The 18,104-nt window shown below is 58.4% G+C and overlaps 1 protein-coding gene across 6 annotated transcripts in view; it reads right to left on the bottom strand.

The window, feature by feature from the left end:
• Nucleotides 1-15,325, bottom strand: part of ARID3A (AT-rich interaction domain 3A) — a 36,135-nt gene extending 20,810 nt beyond the window's left edge. Inside the window, exons 1-3 of one of the 6 annotated variants that reach the window (XM_028519610.2) lie at nt 15,090-15,325; nt 11,074-11,703; nt 9,710-10,043 (exon numbers count right to left, since the gene is read on the bottom strand). In XM_028519610.2, coding sequence (XP_028375411.1) covers nt 9,710-10,043; nt 11,074-11,453 — 714 coding nt within the window. In that variant the 5' untranslated portion in view covers nt 11,454-11,703; nt 15,090-15,325. The other 5 variants (XM_036032095.1, XM_028519611.2, XM_036032098.1 and 2 more) reach the window with 5 other exon arrangements.
• Nucleotides 15,326-18,104: the final 2,779 nt, after the last annotated feature.

The following is an 18,104-nucleotide window of genomic DNA, read 5'->3' as shown; positions in this document are numbered from 1 at the left end:
GCACCCCAGCTTGGCTAGGCTCCACCCCTGCATGGTGATGGCACAGAAATGAGTAACCCAGAGGTGCCTTCAGGTCCCACTTCCCTTCCAAGAAGCAGGCGCCCATCAGGAGGCACTTCAGGGGACAGGGAAGAGGCAGGTAGGCCGATGGCTGAGCAGAGAGGCAGCCGCCAGGGCAGGGAGAGGGTGGCACCCATGCACCTCCATCCACAGGACTTGCCAGCACAGGGCAGCCTGGGAAAGCGGCGGTTGAGGAGGAATTATGGGGGAACGGAAGGGCGGTGGCAGGGCTGGAGGCAGGATACAGAGAGGGAAGGAGACTGAGAGACGTGAGGGAGAGACGGTGAAACCAAGAGGCTACCTGACCAGAGAGACCTGGTCAGGGTCCCAGCACCCTGGTTGTCCCCCTGCCTCCCAGTCCCCATCAGAGGACCTGGCCCAGCCTAGATCCTGGGGAAGAATTCACGGTCATGGTCCTGGGGGGTGGGTAGTAAAGCGAAGAACAGAAGCAAAGGGCAGCCGGTGCCTGCCTGGCCCACGGGGGGCCCAGGAGCCTGGGCCGATGCCCCCGGGTGAGGCGTCACAAGCCCAGAAGGTCCCCATTTGCAGTGACAGACTCGCAGCCCTGTGCCGGGTGGAGGTCTGGGAGCACAGCCTACCAGGGCAGAGGCTAGGGTGACCATGGGGACCCTCAAAGACCCCCCCATGGGGCAGAAAGAGAATGGCACACAGCACTGGGGCACACAGACACTCCCAGCCACTCCAGCCTGGACAGAGATGGCAGATGACCCCCCACGGCACCAGCAGAACTCACACATACACTCTCAACAGTCCCAGACGGAAACGGCCAGACCCCCAGCCCCACCCAGAGCAGCCACACGGCCCCCCGCCTGGAACTCCACGTGGGCATGGACACACTGACCCTCCTGACATGCCCACCGCCCTGCCCACCCTATTGTGGTCTCCCGGCGCACACACGGACACACCCCTCCACCTAGACACACATACACAGACACACCCTTTCACCCAGACAGAGACACACACACACACACACACACACACACGGACACACCCTTGCGCACTGGCTCTGAGATAACGGCTCAGACAGCCTGCCCTTGGCTGTCTCACCCACCTGGCCTGCTGGGCCCCACACGCCCACCACCACGCTGCCAGGAAGAGGACAGACAGCCTCTTCCGTCTGCTTCCTTCACAGATGCGCCCCCCGTGCCCAGAACGGGGGCCGGTACACAGCACGTGCTCACACATGCTCAGACACATGCACTTGGGGGACAGCCTGGTTTTCCTGTCTAAACCCAGTCCCATGACCACATGGGCGGGACAGTTGGGGTCCCCTTGACCAAAGTCAATCCCTAAAGCCATAGGGATGGGGCAACCCATGTCATGGCCAAGTCCCAAGTCCGGGACCCAATCCTTCTTCAGGTTTTGAATTATTTCCTGTGCGGGGGAAGAAAGCAACAGAGCTGGGCCTTAAAAAGCCATTCACTCTCATGGGCCTGGGCCAGGGTCTGGGTCAGCATCTGGGATCAAGGTGTTAGGGTGTCAGGTGGCCCAAGGCTCCAGGGGAGGGTCCTTCCTGCCTCTCCCCGTTTCTTGGGACTCTAGTGTCCCTGGGCTGGTGACCGTATCGCCCTGATGTACCGTCCTGATCTCTGCCTTCACGTGATAGCCTCCCTGTCTGCCTGTGTGTGTCTCCTCCTTTTATAAGGACATCTGTCCTTAGATTTGGGGCTCACCCTACTCCAGGGTGACCCCATCTTAACTCATATCTACAAAGACTCTGTTTCAACATAAGGTCCCACTCTGAGGTTCCGGGTGGACGTGAGTGCTGCGGGAAAATCATTCCCCCCACGGTGGGTTTCTTCCTGGAATACGAGTTTTTACCTGTCCCTGCAGCCGCAGGACCTGCAAGGGTGTGAGTGGTGCTGACTCCACACCCTCCCCACCCACACCCCAGCCCCAGGAGACCCCCGCCAGCCCTGACCACCACAGGGCAAGGCCACGTCCTGAGCTGAGGCATTCAATAGGCATACTGGTTACCATTTAACCCTGTGACCCCCCAATTGTCCTCTGGCCGCACGCAGCCAGGAGGGGAGAGAAGGGGCAGGCTGCATCCCACCCTGTTTGCGCCCACCCGCCGGCCAGCACCCCCAGCTGCTCCTCTGGGCAGGCCTGGAGTGTACACCGAATGGTGACAGCTCTGTGATGGGGAACCGGGCTGTCACAAAGGGCCAGGGGGGCCCTTCACCTCACTACAGGTGGTGCTGGCTCTTGGGATCAGAAAACTTAGGGGGTTGAAGGGTCTTGGTGTCAGGTGGGGAAACTCAGGCGCCGAGTGGGCTGAATGCTGGATCAGAGAGGGCGCACCCCTACCTAAGTCCACACAGCACGTGAGGGGAAGAGGGAATCAAGCAGGGCGGTGGGAGTCCCCCACACCTCAGGGATCCCTGGGGCTACGTCAGCAGGCAAGGGCAGCTGACCTGCTCCTGTGCGGCCAGTGTGTACCAATGACCAGGGGACTTGACTTTCTGGCTAATGTTTAATGGGCCCTGCCTAGACCTCATGCTTCACAGGGTGGGGGAAGCCCATGGTGACAGGCACGCAAGCCTCAAACACAGGCACACATGGAGGCTGGACACACAGACATGCTTGCAGACCCCCTGCACACAGCCACAGAAGACTATCACCCCGTCACACACGGACATAAGGGGCACCCCAGCCACCCGAGTCGACACGCTGTGGGATACACAGGCCCCGCCAGCCCCAAGTGTGTCTGGACCCCAGGACACACTCAGCAACATTCCACGTAAATTGGGGACTCGTCACATGGTATGTGCATGTACGCATATACACGTGGGTCAGAGTGGATCAGACACCAGGACATGAGCAGGTGCTCAGGATGACAGACACACATAAAGATGCCGCAGATGGGTCCCTGTGGCCCCAGAACATACACACACGTACACGTGACAGCCACGCACCAGCAGAAGCGTGGGTTACCCACACACAGGGTCTCAAGTGCCCCGGGGGCCCTGGCTCTGGTAAACACAGACTCCAGCACTCACAAGGCCCTGGGAAGACAGGACATCCCCAGCCCACGGAGCCACGCACCACCGCCACACCCCCCCAACACACACACATCCACACCAGCAGGTGGGCCCCCACGTGGCTCACTCACCCACGCCCATCCCCTGATGGGGTGCCCAGCGAGGGCACTCTGCCTGCCAGGCACCACTCCCTCCACCGGCCGCGTGTGTTATTAGAGAGCGTGGGGTGTGGCTGGGCACTTGGCAGCGGCCACCAGGGTGGGGAGCTGGCGGTGGGCGTGGGGCCAGGCCACAGCGGCAGTGACCCCGTGGTGGTGACCCTGCAGCTGAGTGACAGCATAGGGGCCAGATAAGGTTCTTCCGGCTGAGTCAGTGCGGTTCCCAGGGCTGGCACGGGCAGGGGCATGGTGCCAGCAGCTGGCGGGCATGCACCCTCCCCGCGCCTGCCACGGCCCAGCTGGCTCTGAGCCAACAGCCACAGCAGCTTTGATGAGGCAGGCGCTGCCCTAGGCGGGGAGCACTGGGTTCCCCAGGGGCTTCCCAATACCCCTCCCTGCCTCTTTGCACAGGGCCCAGGGCTCCTGGTGCCTCAGGAAGGCTCCTGGTGCCCAGCTGGCTTCCAGGATGCACGGGGCCTGGGGCCTGGCCCCTGGCCCACCCCATCTGGAGCACATCAGATGAACACGAATTAGAACCCAGTGTCTGACCTGGCCCTTGCCCACACTGTGCCCTCTCCCCAGAATACCCTCCCCCACTGAAAAACATTCTAACTCATCCTCTCCCCCTGCACCCAAAGGCCTACTGTGCTGCTGATTTCTCACTCCTGCCCGGCCCGTGGACCCCAGAAGGGTCCTCCCAGCATCTCTCCCTCTCCCTAGCTCCAAATCCTGCCAAGGCCCCCTTGAGCCCACCTCTGCTTTGCCCTAATGTTCTGCCCAACCCTTCCCTTCCCTTTTACACTCTCGCCACACTATTCCAAGAAGCAGGCCCTACTCTTCTCTGTCCATCTGGCAAACTTTTATGTGCCCTGAGAAGCCCCTTCCTCTGGGCAGCCTTCCCTTCAATCCTCTTCTAGCCCAGCCCGACCCCCACAGGGATGGGAGTTCCTGGGTCCTGCCCTAGCACCCCCAGCCTGGAGGGCTCCCAGCAGGACCCAGACAATGCCTGCCACCTCCTCCCTGAGCCCCAGCAATTCCGGCTCCCCACCCCACCCCATCCTGCCCCCAAGCAGCTCTGAGGAGCCCAGAGATGTTCACTGCAATGCTGTTTACAACAGGGACACGGAGAAGACCGACACACTGGCGTCGGGCCCCACAGGGGACTCTGCACTGAGCTAACAAGAGCAGGCGACTCGGGACGTTGTGACACACACAGAGGCCGAGGGACGATGACGTGAAAACACCCGCAAAAAGAAGGGTGCCCAGCACGGCGCTGGGTGGGACCATCCACACCTGGGAAAGGTCACATTTCTGGGCAGAAGTGGGTAGAGACAGGCCTGGAAAAACCACAGCTGACGCCGGTCAGGGCAGGGGCTGCCGACCTGGGGCCTCAGTGGAACCCTTCCGTGTTCTCCCCCGATGAGAACAGTGTCTACTGTTATTTCTGGAATAAAAGATGGACTTAAAAATGTATATGAGTGTATTTTCCACAATTCAAAAACTCTAAATGAACTGACAGGACCAGAAAAAGCACCCCTGGCCTCTTGCTGAGGACACCTGAGACCCTCGGCTTCACCTCCCAGACCCTGAACCCGTGCCCAGGGCCACCGCGCTGCAGAGGCGCATGACGACCCTGGAGTAAGTGGGCCCTGGGAGGCCCAGGGATGGAAAGGGCCAGACAGGGCCCACAGCAAGGATGCAGCAGCCTCTTGGGGATTGCTGGTGGCTATTTCTGTCCGAGTGCCCCCTGGGTCCACAGGCCCCTTTGTGAACCAACTGCCTCCATTTCAGCTGAAGGAAACTGAGGCTCAGTGAGGCCACTAGGCCTCCCCTAAACCCCACAGCCAGTGTCCCCTGCCCCTCACTGGTCCATCCACTCCCCAGGAACACTCTGGAGGTGCTGAGGCCAGTGCCCCCTGGAATGCAATCCCAGTTCAGACACTGCCCCCATGGCAAGTGCCTGGGCCGCTCTGTGCCTTGGTTTCCCCATCTGCCCAACGGGGCAACGGCCGTCCCCCCACCACCGGCAGGCTCCAGAGGGCACACATGAGACACATGTAAGACGTTCAGTCTGCTACCTGCACACAATTCAGTGGCAAATATCAGGTAAAACTGTCATATGTCTCTGATCTCCTTTAAGAAGTTACGTGGTGAGCAGATGTTACCTCGGAAAGCAGGGGGAAATATCCCAACATTTAATGCAAATCAAAACCACAGAGAGCCCTGACCGGGTAGCTTGGTGAATTGGAGCATTGCCCCGTACACCAGAAGGTGGGAGGTTCCGTCCCTGGTTAGGGTACATACTGGGTTGCAGGTTCCGTCCCTATCAGGGCGCGTATGGGAGGCAACCAATCAACGTTTCTCTCTCTCCTCCTTCCTCTCTCTAAAAATCGATGAACACATCCTCAGGTGAGAATTTAAAATAAAAAAGTGAGATACCACACAATCCCCACCCGCACAGCTGGACCAGTCATTGTCCCAGATGCCGGTGAAGATGTGGAGAAACCGGAGCCTCCTGCACGGCAGCTGGGATGCAAAATGCGGCAGTGCCATGAACAGCACTCAGCAGCCCCCAAAACACTGAACATAGTCACCATCTGGACCAGAAATCTCACTCCGATGTGCACAGCAGGGAACCCGAAAACGCATGTTCACACAAAGCTGCGCATGCACGTTCATGGCGGCAGCCTTCGAAGTGGCTGAGGGGTGGAATGGACTCACGTGTCCGAACATGGAGGAACGGATACACACACTGGGCCATCACACACGCTGGGTGTCACTCAGCCGTGAATAGGAGTGACACACTGGCACTACGATGTGGATAGACCTGGAACACGATGCTTGGGGAGAGAAGCCAGGCACGGAAGGCCACGGAGCATGTGATTCCGTTTATGTAAAGCAGGGCAAGGGGAGGGGGTGGAGGAAAGTGCTAAGGGGGATAGGGCTCATTTTGGGGGGATGAAAATGTTCTAAAATTGACTGCGGTGATGAGTGCACAGCTTTGTGAATACACTAAAAAGCTAGTGAATTGCACACTTCAAGTGGGTGAATTCCATGCTATGCAAATTTTCTATCAATAAAGCTGTTTGAAAGTTCCAACATTTATATGAGTTCTTGAGACGAAGGATTCCATTCCTTAAGCGGTTGAAGACCTGTGATGAAGAGTTTGCCAAAAGCCCTGGCCAGGTGACTCAGCTGGTTAGAGTGTTGTCCCCACACGCCAAGGTTGCAGGCATGATCCCTGATCAGGGCATATACAGGATGCAACCAATGAATGCGTCAACAAGTGGATCAACAAACTGATTTTTCTCTCTCTTCCTCCCCCTGTCCTTTCCTTTCTCCCTCTAAAATCAATCAATACATTTTTTAAAAGAAAAAAAAAAGTCTACTGATTTAAAAACTCACAATAGGCCCTGGCTGGTATAGCTCAGTGGATTGAGTGCCGGCCTGACAACCAAAGGGTCACGGGTTCAATTCCCAGTCAGGGCACATGCCTGGGTTGTGGGTCAGGTCCCCAGTGGGAGGTGTGCAAGAGGCAACCACACATTGATGTTCCTCTCCCTCTTGTTCTCCCTCCCTTCCCCTCTCTGAAAATAAATGGATAAAATCTTTGAAAACTCACAGTGGCACTTCCTAGAGTCCAGGCATGGCCATGTGAGTGACAGGAAACCACCAGGACACCACCAGAAGCCACATCTGATGCCAGGAGGCTGAGATCCTAAGTGTTGCCCATTACATAACCTGATCCCCAGCCAGTGGCTCCAGGTGAGCTGACCTCCATCGGTCAACACTGCACAGGGAGGAGGGCCCACAGGAGGAGGTTCCAGGTTTTCCAGGAAAGATTCCGTGGTCACAAGCCCACTGCTCCCGGCCCCTCCCCAGCCTGCCTGCCCTCACACTTATAGCTAAGGGTGGAATTTCAAGGCTGTTGAGGGTTTGGGGGCAGAAGTCAGCTCCAGGCCCTGCCAAGACTCAGGAGGAAGAGGCAAAGACGATGCCAAGTGGATGGCTAGCAGCTGGCTGCAGCGTGCCAGGAAGGGGGTGGGGCAGCGCCAGAGTCAACACAGCCCTGCCACCTGCAAAGCTGACTAGGACCAAGCCACTGTTGACACTGGCTGCACAGGTGCCTGGCCAGCTGAGTGGACAGGCAGCACCAGCAGCTGGACCTGCCAGAAACTGGCAAGGATAAGCTCCCGGCCCTGGCTGGCATGGCTCAGTGGACTGAGCGCCTGCCTGTGAACCAAAAGGTCGTCAGTTCAAATCCAGGTCAGGGCAGACGCCTGGGTTGCGGCCTAGGTTCCCGACTGGGGACGTGTGACAGGCAACCGATCAATATGTCTCTCGTACATCACTGTTTCTCTCTGTCGCTTTCTCCCTCCCTCCCTCCCTCCCTCCCTCCCCAAAGATAAACAAACAAATGAAAAGGAGAAACTTGGGGCCCTCCCTTAAAAACAAAACAAAACAAAAAAAGAACAAGCTCCTAGCACTGCAGGGCAGGCCCGGCACCCCCGCTGCCCCTGTAAAATACCGACCACACTCCACGTGCTGTCCATGTACTTGCTCGCTGACCTTCTCCACCCATGACAGGGCAGACCTTGAAAATGACTGTATGACATTGGGGCTCCCTGACCCTCTGGCCTCAGTTTCCCCCCCTGAAAACGACTGTATGACCCTAGGTGTAACCATCATCACTTCCTGGACAAATGGGACAATGGCTCCCAAGGCCCTTTGTTTCTGACCTGCAGGAAGGTCTCTGGTGTCAAGGTTTCCGACCCCTCACCTCCACCTGGCCTGACTGCCGACTCCCCACCCGCATCTCCTGTCCGTGTTGGGGCCAGAGGAGCAGGGGTTCTGTTGACCTCTGACCCCCCCCCCCCAGAGGCTGCACAGCCTCATCCCTCCTACCTGGCTGTGACCCTGTAAGGCAGGGGTGTCTGTCCGGCTTTGCCGCCCCCCAGCCTGGGGCTCCCCGAGTACTATGTTCAGGACAAACAGCAAATACTAGGCAAACAAATAAATGTGACTCGTCTACAACATGCCCGTCTATGTTCTACTGAACCCAGAGGACGCCAGGGGCTCAGTCTGCAAAACCCCCCCCAACACTATGCCTTCATTTTCTCATCTGCAAAATGGGGTGAGTGGGTGTTCGGTAAGAGGTTCCTTCCCAAAGGGAGAGAAACTGAGGCAAGGAGCAGGGTGGGGCCATTAGTCCTATATGCAGATTCAGGCTGGCGTCCACATGCAGGGGGTAGCCAGGACCACTCATGGGACATGGCTGGCCTCATCCTGAGGAGGCATCTGCTGGATTTCATTCCGCCAAAAGGCACCACCATCCGTGGGCCAAAACGAGGCAGGAAGCAAGGCTGACCCACCCAGCCACCTGGCATTTCCCAGGAAGGCAAGGGGGCCAGGGAAAGGAGGCAGTTAACTCTCCCTCCCTTCCTGGAAGCTGGTGTGCCTACCCGGAGGGTGCCGTTCCTCCCACTAGGTCCGTCCCCATCACTCCCACTAGAGCTCCTGGCTTGTCCCCATGGGTCCAATTCCCTGTTCGTTACTTCATCTGTGAGTTTTCTGATGGCTTGAACTGGTCTCTGAGGGCTGCCCGGTCCCAGCATCCTTTTCTCCAAGTGAGGCTGAGAGGGAGGCCGCTGGCTTTGGGTCCCCAGAGACCAGCATAGGGTGGCTGGGCCTCACGCCCCCACGAAGGTTCCACAGCCTATCCAGGAGCCAACACCCACAGGTCAGCCAGCCCGAGGCCACTCCTGTGTGCTGGCGTGTCCACAGCCTGGTGGAGCCCCAGCAAGGTCCCTTCCAGCCACTCCCAGAGGTCGGGGCAGGGCCCAGCTGGCTGAGGATGGAATGCAAGCCCCACCGGCCCGCCCTGGCTGCCCCCCGGCCGCCATCTGGTTTCCATCTGCCCAGCCCAGCTCGGCCAAACTTCAAAGGATGCCCCGCCCGGCCACTTCCTCTGCCCTGGCCCCGCTCTCGGGAAGGCACCAGAATGGCCTGCTTCCTCCCCGCCCCTCCAGAGCCCCAGGGTGCGCAGCCGTCCAACGTGGCCACCTCCTTCTCAATCAACAGCCTGGGCCTCAATAAACTGGACTCCACTCAAGAGACCAGACCGACAAGGCCTCTAACCCCCACCCCCACCCTGGGTCACCAGGCCACACCCACAACCCATGCGGAGCCAGTCCCCTCGCACAGCCTTCGCCTGGGCCGTTCCCTCCACTCTGAAACCCTCTCCTTACTCTGCTCCTTTCCTGCTTGTCCTTCTGGTGCAGGCACCAAGAGTCCCAGACTTCTCCTTCTTGGCTCAGGCCCCCATTTCATGCACTTAACAGCCAGCCAGCCCAACCATGGGATCCCTCACACCCAGCTTGGCAACTGCAGGCAGGAGGCAAAAGCCATCCTGGCCAGCGGGAAGGGTCCCAGTAACAGCCAGGTGTGCCCCTGCTTCTACAGCCCTCATTCCGATGCACAACCCACCTGCTTGAACTGCTCCTCGTATGTCCAGTCCCCGTGGTCAGGAGGCTGTAGCTGGGGTGCGACATGGGCAGCTCCTCCGGGGTGGGCTGGGCCAGCCCCTGGGCGCTCCTGGCTGCCCAGCACCCGGGCCCCCCCATCACCGCCACGGAAGGCCTGGGGCACCTGGGCATTGTGGGGGAACAGGGCTGCAGGGCCCAGGCCAGCAGAGCTCGGGGGCCCAAGCCCCTCCTCGTCTTCGTAGTCTTCCTCCTCCTCCTCCTCCTCCTCATCCTCCTCCCCCAAGTCTTCCTCCAGCTCTTCCTCCTCCTCCTCCTCTTCTTCCCATTTTGGCTTCCTGGGGTGGGCAGAGGGCAGAAGTCAGAGGAGAGGGCACCAGCTCACCCCTGCCCCGGGGTAAGTCCAGCTCCTCATTCCAGCCTGGTTTCCCTCTCCACGTGGGAAGGCTGGGCCTCACCTGCCCCAGCTGCTGTGAGGGCCGGTAAGCGGGGCATGGGCCCTACACCTCTTGGTCCCAATTAGCTGAGACCAGCTGTAGCTGCCCCTTTGATATAAGCCCCAGCCCCCACCTAGAGCTAACTGGCTCTCCCTCTCCTCTCCCTTGTTGCACAGGCTACCCTGCTAAGCCTTGAAAACACCAAGCTGGTCCCTGCCTCAGGGCCTTTGCTTGGGCTGTTCCAGGCTCCTCAGCCTTTCCTAGGGACTATCAACACTTTGCCCATCATTCTAGAAAGTTAATCCTGGCCATAGCCACCCCCTTCCCCAGTACCCCTGCTTCATTTTCTTAGCAGCCCCAACACAGCCTGCAATCACCCTGCTTCTTTACCCCACTGGGTTCTCGCCAGCACCCAGCTCAGGGCCCACACTGGACCTCCATGGAATACAGACCCCAATGAGCCAACCAATCCCAACCCCGTGCAGGCCCCACCCAACCCACCAACCTTATCTGTCCCTGACATTGAATCTGCTGCAGCCTCACTGAGCCATGGTTTAAATTACGGTGCAACAGTGTGGTGATTGTGGTGGGGAGGGGAGTATAAGGGCACTAAATGGTAATGGGGAAAAAATACAATATAAATAAATAAATAAAAAGTAAAATACAAGCTTGAAAAAAATTAAGATGCCAAGGACACTGCAAACACTGATCCTCGGCCACATCTGTGGCACTGGACACATCGCACACGTTCAGTAGCCACTTAGGACTTGTGGCATCCACACTGGACAGTGCACTTGGAGGACAACACCTCCAGTGCCATCCAGAAAGTCCAAAGGGTGGCACTTCCCTGGGGGGTTTTGTCCTGCCCTCACAGCTCTGCTCCAAGACCCAGACACCATTCAGTGTGTGAAGACTGCAGACCCTCACTCACAGGCCGTCATCAGAGCCCACATCCTCAAAGTGCCCGTCGCCTTCAGCATGTCCTGGCGCCTCTCTGCCTCGGCCTGGTGAGGATGGTTCCCCCTCCTGCGCCATGTCGTCCTCCTCTGAGCCAGGGGGCCCATCCTCAGAGCCACAGGGACTGGGTGCAGGTCCAAGGCCTGCAGCAGCAGCCCGCATGGCAGCCAACGCAGCCATCTGTGCCTGCTGCATTCGGGTGTTCTCAGGGTCTCTGTCCTCGTCCAACGCAGCCCTGGAGAGGGCTGGGGGGCCAGCAGGGGCCTCGGCCAGCAGCGGCTGCCGGGACTCCAGCTCCTGGCGTGCTCGCTGCTGCCGCTGCAGGAGTGTCTCCATCACAGCCTGTAGCTTCATGGCCCTGCGGGCTGGGCCACCCCGGGCACCAGGGGTGGGTGGCAGGGGTGGCCCCTTCGGGGAGGGGGCCCGGCCGCACTGCAGTGTGGGGGCCGAGGGGGAGCCGGGACAGTGCAGGGTGGCGGGGGGCAGGGGCCGCTTGGCTCAGACTGAAGGCTGATGGGGCATGCCAACAGGTGGCACCTCCTTCTCACGCTGGGCACGGAGAGGCAGCAGCTGGTGTCCAGCTCATTAGTGTGTTTGCAGAAACCTGAGGGCAGCAAGAGAGACTGTCAAATCACACTGGGCTCCTTAGTGCCGTGCTCCCCACTGAGGTTGGATCGCAAAGGCTTCTGGGAAAATCTCTCCCATTCACTCCCATCAGGGTGCAAACCTGGGGGCCTCCCTGGAGGCAGAGAAGCACACTCTTCCTATCCATCCCCCCTCTCTGCCCTCCAGTGGGCTGGGAAGCAGGGTTACCTAGCACTGGGCTCCCAAGGATCTTGAGGCAGCCCCACAAAGAAATATGCAGTTGCCGACTTCATTGTGGGTTATTGCTCCATAAACAGAGCAGGGGGAAACAGGACATTTCTGGCCTCTGATTGGCTACAGCTGGCTGCCAGGCACCAGAATGCAGGTGGGTTCTGGATTCTGATTCCAGGTTCTAGGTGCTGCTGCTGCCCAGCCAAGAGGGCTCCAGGTACCCCACTCTCTCAGACTAACAGAGAAAATGGCTAGTCTAGACTGAGTGTTTCCTATGTATGGGCCCTGAGCTAACCCTTCCCTGCTCATGCTTTCAGCCCTAAGCTTTAGCTCCTCTGGAACTCAGTTTCCCCATATGCAAAGTGGTACCCTAACTGCACCCACCTCACTGTGCTCAAGCAGAGATGAAGTGAGTTTATGATGGTGAAGACAGGTACAAAACAGACACCATGTTATGTCAGTGGTAAGAAAGTAGGCACTAGATTATCCCCATTTTATGGATGAGGGAAACTGAGGCTCAGAGATGTTCTGTTAAGTGGGGTCTGGGTGCCATCAGAACCTCCCACACTGCCCCCATGTGCTCTCTGCGGGGGACTTCCCCTGCTCTTTGGGACCCCAAGTAGAACCAATGTCCCAGAATGTAATGCACTCCATCCCTAGCCTGGGTTCCCCCTTCAGTTCACCACTAACCTTAATTGCCAGAGCCTCCAGTGGCCTTGGAGAGGGATGTCCCAGAACCTGGCACAGCCAGGCTCCACCAGGACAGGAGGATTCAGGTCTCACCCCAGCCCCCCACCCCTGGGCCACACCCACACCCACCCAAGTGACCAATAAAACAAATGGGCAGAACTCAACAGGCCTGGTGGTGATACCCCAGATACCACAGGGATAGTGGGGAGGGCAGGAGGGTCTGGGAGGCTGCCCCTAACACAGCAAATGAACCCCCAAAGGCTCTTAACCTGCTCCTGGGGCAGAAGGATCTCACACAGGAGGAGCCAGTGGGTCTGAGGGGCCAGAGGCTCCTGGTTCTAGGTGACCTACTAAAAGGAACCTGACCCCACCAAGGAGACTTGCAGTGTAGTCCTCCCCAACTTCAGTCTTGGGAGGGACCCTACAGAGTCACAGTGAGCCCAGTGGACTTCCACCTCCGCCAGGCTAGCCACTCTTTCTTTACCCAGGCCCCCTGGGGCTTCCAGGGTAAAAGGGCAATGGGGGGGAGCAAGTGAGTGGTCCCTGTAAAAAGTGGGAAGGGACACACCCTTAAAGGACCTCAGTATCCAGCAGGGCTCTCTGGGTACAAAGACCCTATTAGAGGCCACAGTGCTGGAGAGTGACCAGCACAGCAAAGCAACACCCAGCCCCCCCCCCCCCATGGTCACCCCCCACCAGCTCCAAGAAGTGCTGAGGGGACGTTTTCCACCCGTTCACCCAGTGTCTAGGGCCCATTGCCCCTCATTCACCTTTGACAACCTCAACACAAGCCCCCTCCCACGGAAACATTCCAGGCAATGCCTTTCACCGCTTTGTGAGGGGGGGCATAAGGAAAAGGCCAGAGGAAGCTACTCTCCCCCCATGCTGCCCCTGCCTGGCCTGCTGGGTTTAATGACCCTTCCGGGTCAGCCCGTGGGGGAGGGGAGCAGGGCAGGCCTCCAGGCTGGGTCTGGAGGGGGCAGGTGGGAACCGGGGAGCTCCCTTGGGTTGGGCCTGGGCCCCCTCAGGGCTGCCATTAACCCTGAACTGGCAGCACCCACCCCCACCCCTCCCCCCAGGAGCCCTTTGTCCTCGGCCCCTACTCCCACTTTATGACAGCCCCATGGGAAAGCATTCCCAGGCAGGAACCTGGCAGGGGTGGGGGGTGCTGGGTGGTCGTTAGGACGTGGCTGGCGGGTGGTGAGGAGGGATCGGGCCACACCCTCCCCCTAAGGCCTCTAGGAGAGAGAGGTCACCCGCTCAGGCCCGGCCAGGGCCTTGCAAAACACAGTTATTTAAAGAGTTGTGCAAGGCTGGGGCCCGCGGGTGGCGAAAGGGGGCCCTCACTCCACAGAGGGAAGAGGAGGGGGAGGGTGGGGCAGCAAGCTGGGCAGGGGGCTAGGAGGGATGGGAGGGGGCTAGGAGGGTGGGAAGGGGGCGGCCTGGAGGAAGTGAGAAAAAACACTGAAGAAGAAATAAGACGACGAAAACCCCAGTCCCGGTTTCAAACGCTTCTTGGAAAGCGGCCGATTTGCATGGGGGGTGGGGGGGCAAACCCTCGGTCCGGGAGACTGAAAAACGGAAGATTATTGACAAACGCGCAGCCCGGGTCAGACACCAAACGTTGGAATTGACAAACGCTTGCTCCCCGCGCTTCCTGCGCCCGCTTTGTGTCTGGGGGGCACTAAACGGGGGAGGGGGCTTTCCCCGGGGATCTCCACCAGAGAGCCAGGTCCCTGGCCGAACCCACCCTCTAGTGCGGGCGCCGGGTAGTCCCCTCCAGGGGGCCCTTTCTGCCCGAGGGCCGACACTTTATAAATAAACTGTCCAGGCAGGGTAGGGTCACTAGGGAATTGCCCTCCCCACTAGGGCTCCCACTCCCCTCAGAACTCCAGAATAAAACACCAGATTCCAGGGAGAAAAAAAATGAACTAAGAACCCGGAGCGCAGCCCCCAGCGCGCGCCCAGAGACCATTTCCTTCCGCTAGAGGGGGAACGCAGTTGCGACCCCCGATCCACCCCGCGCGCGCACGCACACGCGGGCGCGCCCCTATGCAACACGGTAGGGGGTGAGGTCAACAAGGGGTGCAGAGAAAACCACCCAACTCCGACCCACTAGGGTGGCCTTCACGGAGCGGGACCACCACCCACATCCCTGCCCAACTTCGGGAACCCCATCACCGTGAACCGAAACCCGCGATTTAAAAGGCCAGCGTCCGCACCCCAGCCTCACCGCGCGGGGCCCGCTCCCCCGGCGCATGCCCCACGCCTGGCGTCCGGCCCTGCCCCGGCCGCGCTTGGCCTCCGGCCCGGGCCGCAAGCTGAGAGCTGCTGGCTCCCGGCCGCCGCCGGGTTTGCGCCGCGCGGGGACTCACCTAGCAGCCGGCCCAGTCCGCGTCTACACCCCCATCGGACCGGATTGGTAAAAGTCTCCCTGCGCGCGGCCTCCCCCGCCCCTCCCCTCCCCCCCACCGGCGCGCTCACCGCCGGGAAGACAAATCACCGGGTGACAAATCGCTCTCAGATGCAAATACCTCGCGGGTGATTCAGCGCCGCGGCCTGAGACGCGGGGAGGGGTCTCGCGAGGCCCCCTCCCCCTTCCCGGACGGTCCTGGTCCTCCCCGCGCTTGGTCGGACCACGCACGACCAGCCTTGAGGTGTTGGGGAGGGAAAGGAGAGTGGACGGAAATTCTCGGGTCGCGGCCCCTTTAAAAAATAATACATAATAAAAGTAAGGGGAACACCGACGCGGGAGGCCCCGCCCCCTGCCTAGGGACGGTGGGCAAAGTGCGTACCGCCTCCGAGAGCGCACAGGGCACACAGCGCTGAAGACGCGGGTGGAGCTGGGAGCGTCCGAAGTGTGGGGGAGGAGGAGTAAATTGGGGCGACCAGATCGGCGTCGGAGAGCTCCTCCGCATCTTACAGAGCACCCGGGGTGGATCTACCAGGCTCGCAATTGCCCTTCTGTCCCCTGAGCGTCCCGGTGCGAGTGACCTGCCCCCCCAACCCCAGCTGAGCCTCGGTTTTCACGTCTGTAAAATGGGGATTCGAAACCCGGGGAAGAACTGAGCTATAGTAACGAGAAATGAGAGCGAGGCGGGGCGGGAGAGAGAAGCCCGAGTGTAGCCAGGGGCCGTCGCACGTTAGGGAGGAGTCCCGGAGGGGGACCTGCTGCCCAGCGGGGAGCGAAGCCCCGCTAATGAGTAAGTTGCTGCCTTCTGTGCTGGATCCGGGGTGGGGGTGAAGGGGCTCGTCGCGAAATTGAGGCGACCCCTAGCCCCGACTGTCAGCACCTCTTAAGAACCTGACAACCCACCTAGGAGAAGATCCTCGTCTTAGTAATAATTTAATAATTTTCGTATTCTGAATGCTTAGGTTCCTGGCCACGTGCCCAAGGCAATATTCAACCCTCACATCTTTAGGTAGTGGAGACTCTAAATGTCCCCATTTGGAAGAGCCGGAAACTGAGGAACAGAGTAGGGTGGGGAAAGGTGGGATGGGGATGTGGGCTCAGCCCGAGGGAGTTGCACCCTTCAGCCCAGGTAAGTGGGAGATTAGGGGCGAACAGGGGCCACCCAGAGGGCCCTACTTCTCAAGGGTCCCCACCGGGTGCGACTCGGTTCTCTCATCTTGAATTTTGGGGTGGGATCTTGTGTAGTCCATCGCTTCTCCTAAAGTACACAACATTGCCATCTTTTTGGGATCATCCCTCCACGTCGCCCGCCCCCCAAATTGTAGAGTTGCCTGTAGTCTAATTGCAGCAGGTGGCAGTGAAGCCTCCACCTTTTAGGCTTTTAAACACCCAGGCCCAGCTGTTGCCCCACCCCCACCCCAGGTGCCTGGGGAGGGGTAATTTAGAGACCCAGCTAAGCCTCTCTCTCTTCCTCTTTCTCCTCACACATTTTATTCTATCTAAAGTTAGGTATTTTAGTTATGAGATGGAGAAAATCATCACATTAAAATGGCGACATTTCTGAAAAATGGGTTTCACATTTATGTGATTGGAGATCGACTTCCCATCTACCCTCAAAACACCTCCACCAGTCCAGAGCTACAGGCCATGTCACTCCGCAGCCATGGCTAACATGTGGTGCCTGTGCAGGGAGAGGGTCCTGGGCCCCCAGCCCAGTCTCCGAAGTGGAAGGAAGCCCCCTCCACACCCAGAAAGAGCCAAGCAGATCAGAATGGACCCCTGTCTCATGCCAGGCAGGTACATGGGCCTCCTTTTGCCTCAGTTTCCCCTTCTGTAGAATGGATCAAAATTAATTCATTCCTCACACAGTAGTTTTGAAGACTACATTTCCTCTGTTATATGGGGAGGGGCAGGGTAGGGGGTCCCCTGAGGGCAAGAAGGGTGCTGCCCTCTCCCAGCACCCTTAGTCCTAGTCCATACCTAGCTAGATGCAGCTTCCCCAGAGGTGCCCTGCCCAGGAGGGTCAGTGACGGCAAGATTCCCAGCTGCCTCCCATGAGGGGGTCCTATTTTTAGCCCAGGGAGGGAACTGGGAAGCGATACAGACTTGCTGGCTCTGCTGCGGGTGGACAGCAGCTCCAGGTTCTCTCTGGGTCATGGCTGTGTGATTTTAGGTTAATCCAGACACCCGTCTGGTCTCTGTTTCTCAAGATGGAAATTAGGTACAGCAACCCCAGTCTCATAATGTTTCTTAGCCCGACCATCTTGTGGGACCCCTAGTGCTTTGAAGAGCCCCGCCCCACAAAGGAACAGCCTGGTCGTCACCCAGGTCCTTAGCCCATCATTCAACTGCTAACTGAAGGAGGGGTAGGTATCCTCTTTAAAAACACCCAACTCTCCAAACTGCCTCCCTTTCCACATTATTCCCAGTCAAATATATGTATTCCCACTTCCCAGCCTTTGCACTGGCCATTCCCTAGCCTGGAGTGCCCTTCCCACATCACCCCATGACCTGTGCCTTGCCTTCTCTGGATTCAGCGGGAACTTCAGCTCCTTGGAGGGTCTTTCCTGACCCTGTCTCACTGTCAGGTGTGCCCCATCACCTCATCACATCACTCTTTTAATCTTCATCCAGGCACTTGTATTTCAAAACAGCTGTATTTATTGAACCAACTCAGCCCTGAGGCTGAGCCTGCCATGTAGTAGTAGGTGCTCAATAAATGTTGGCTGGCTGAATGAATTCGTGTTCTCTCTCTTCCTCTCACATCCTACACGGTGTTTTGGTGTCTGTCTACACAGATGTGGAGGGCAAATTGAAGTATTCACCATATCCATGTATTAAAAAAAACACCTGGAGTGGGGCTGTGGGGCCCAACTCCGTACCCCCCCAACACCTGCCGTCATTCACACCTGGCCTCAGGTTGCCTTATCGTATGAGGCAGGACCCACAAACGTGTAATTTTAACTTCTTTTAAAATAAGAAAAAATGAATATAATAATCAGGAATACATAGTAATGAATTCTGCCTAAAGTACATTCATCTTTATTTTTAAAAAATTCTATTTACTTATTTTTAGAGAGAGGGGA

The sequence above is a fragment of the Phyllostomus discolor genome, chromosome 8 (genome assembly GCF_004126475.2).
Source record: "Phyllostomus discolor isolate MPI-MPIP mPhyDis1 chromosome 8, mPhyDis1.pri.v3, whole genome shotgun sequence".
NCBI lineage: Eukaryota > Metazoa > Chordata > Mammalia > Chiroptera > Phyllostomidae > Phyllostomus > Phyllostomus discolor.
The sequence above is the reverse complement of the archived record's forward strand: the minus strand, read 5'-3'. Positions and strand labels throughout refer to the sequence as shown.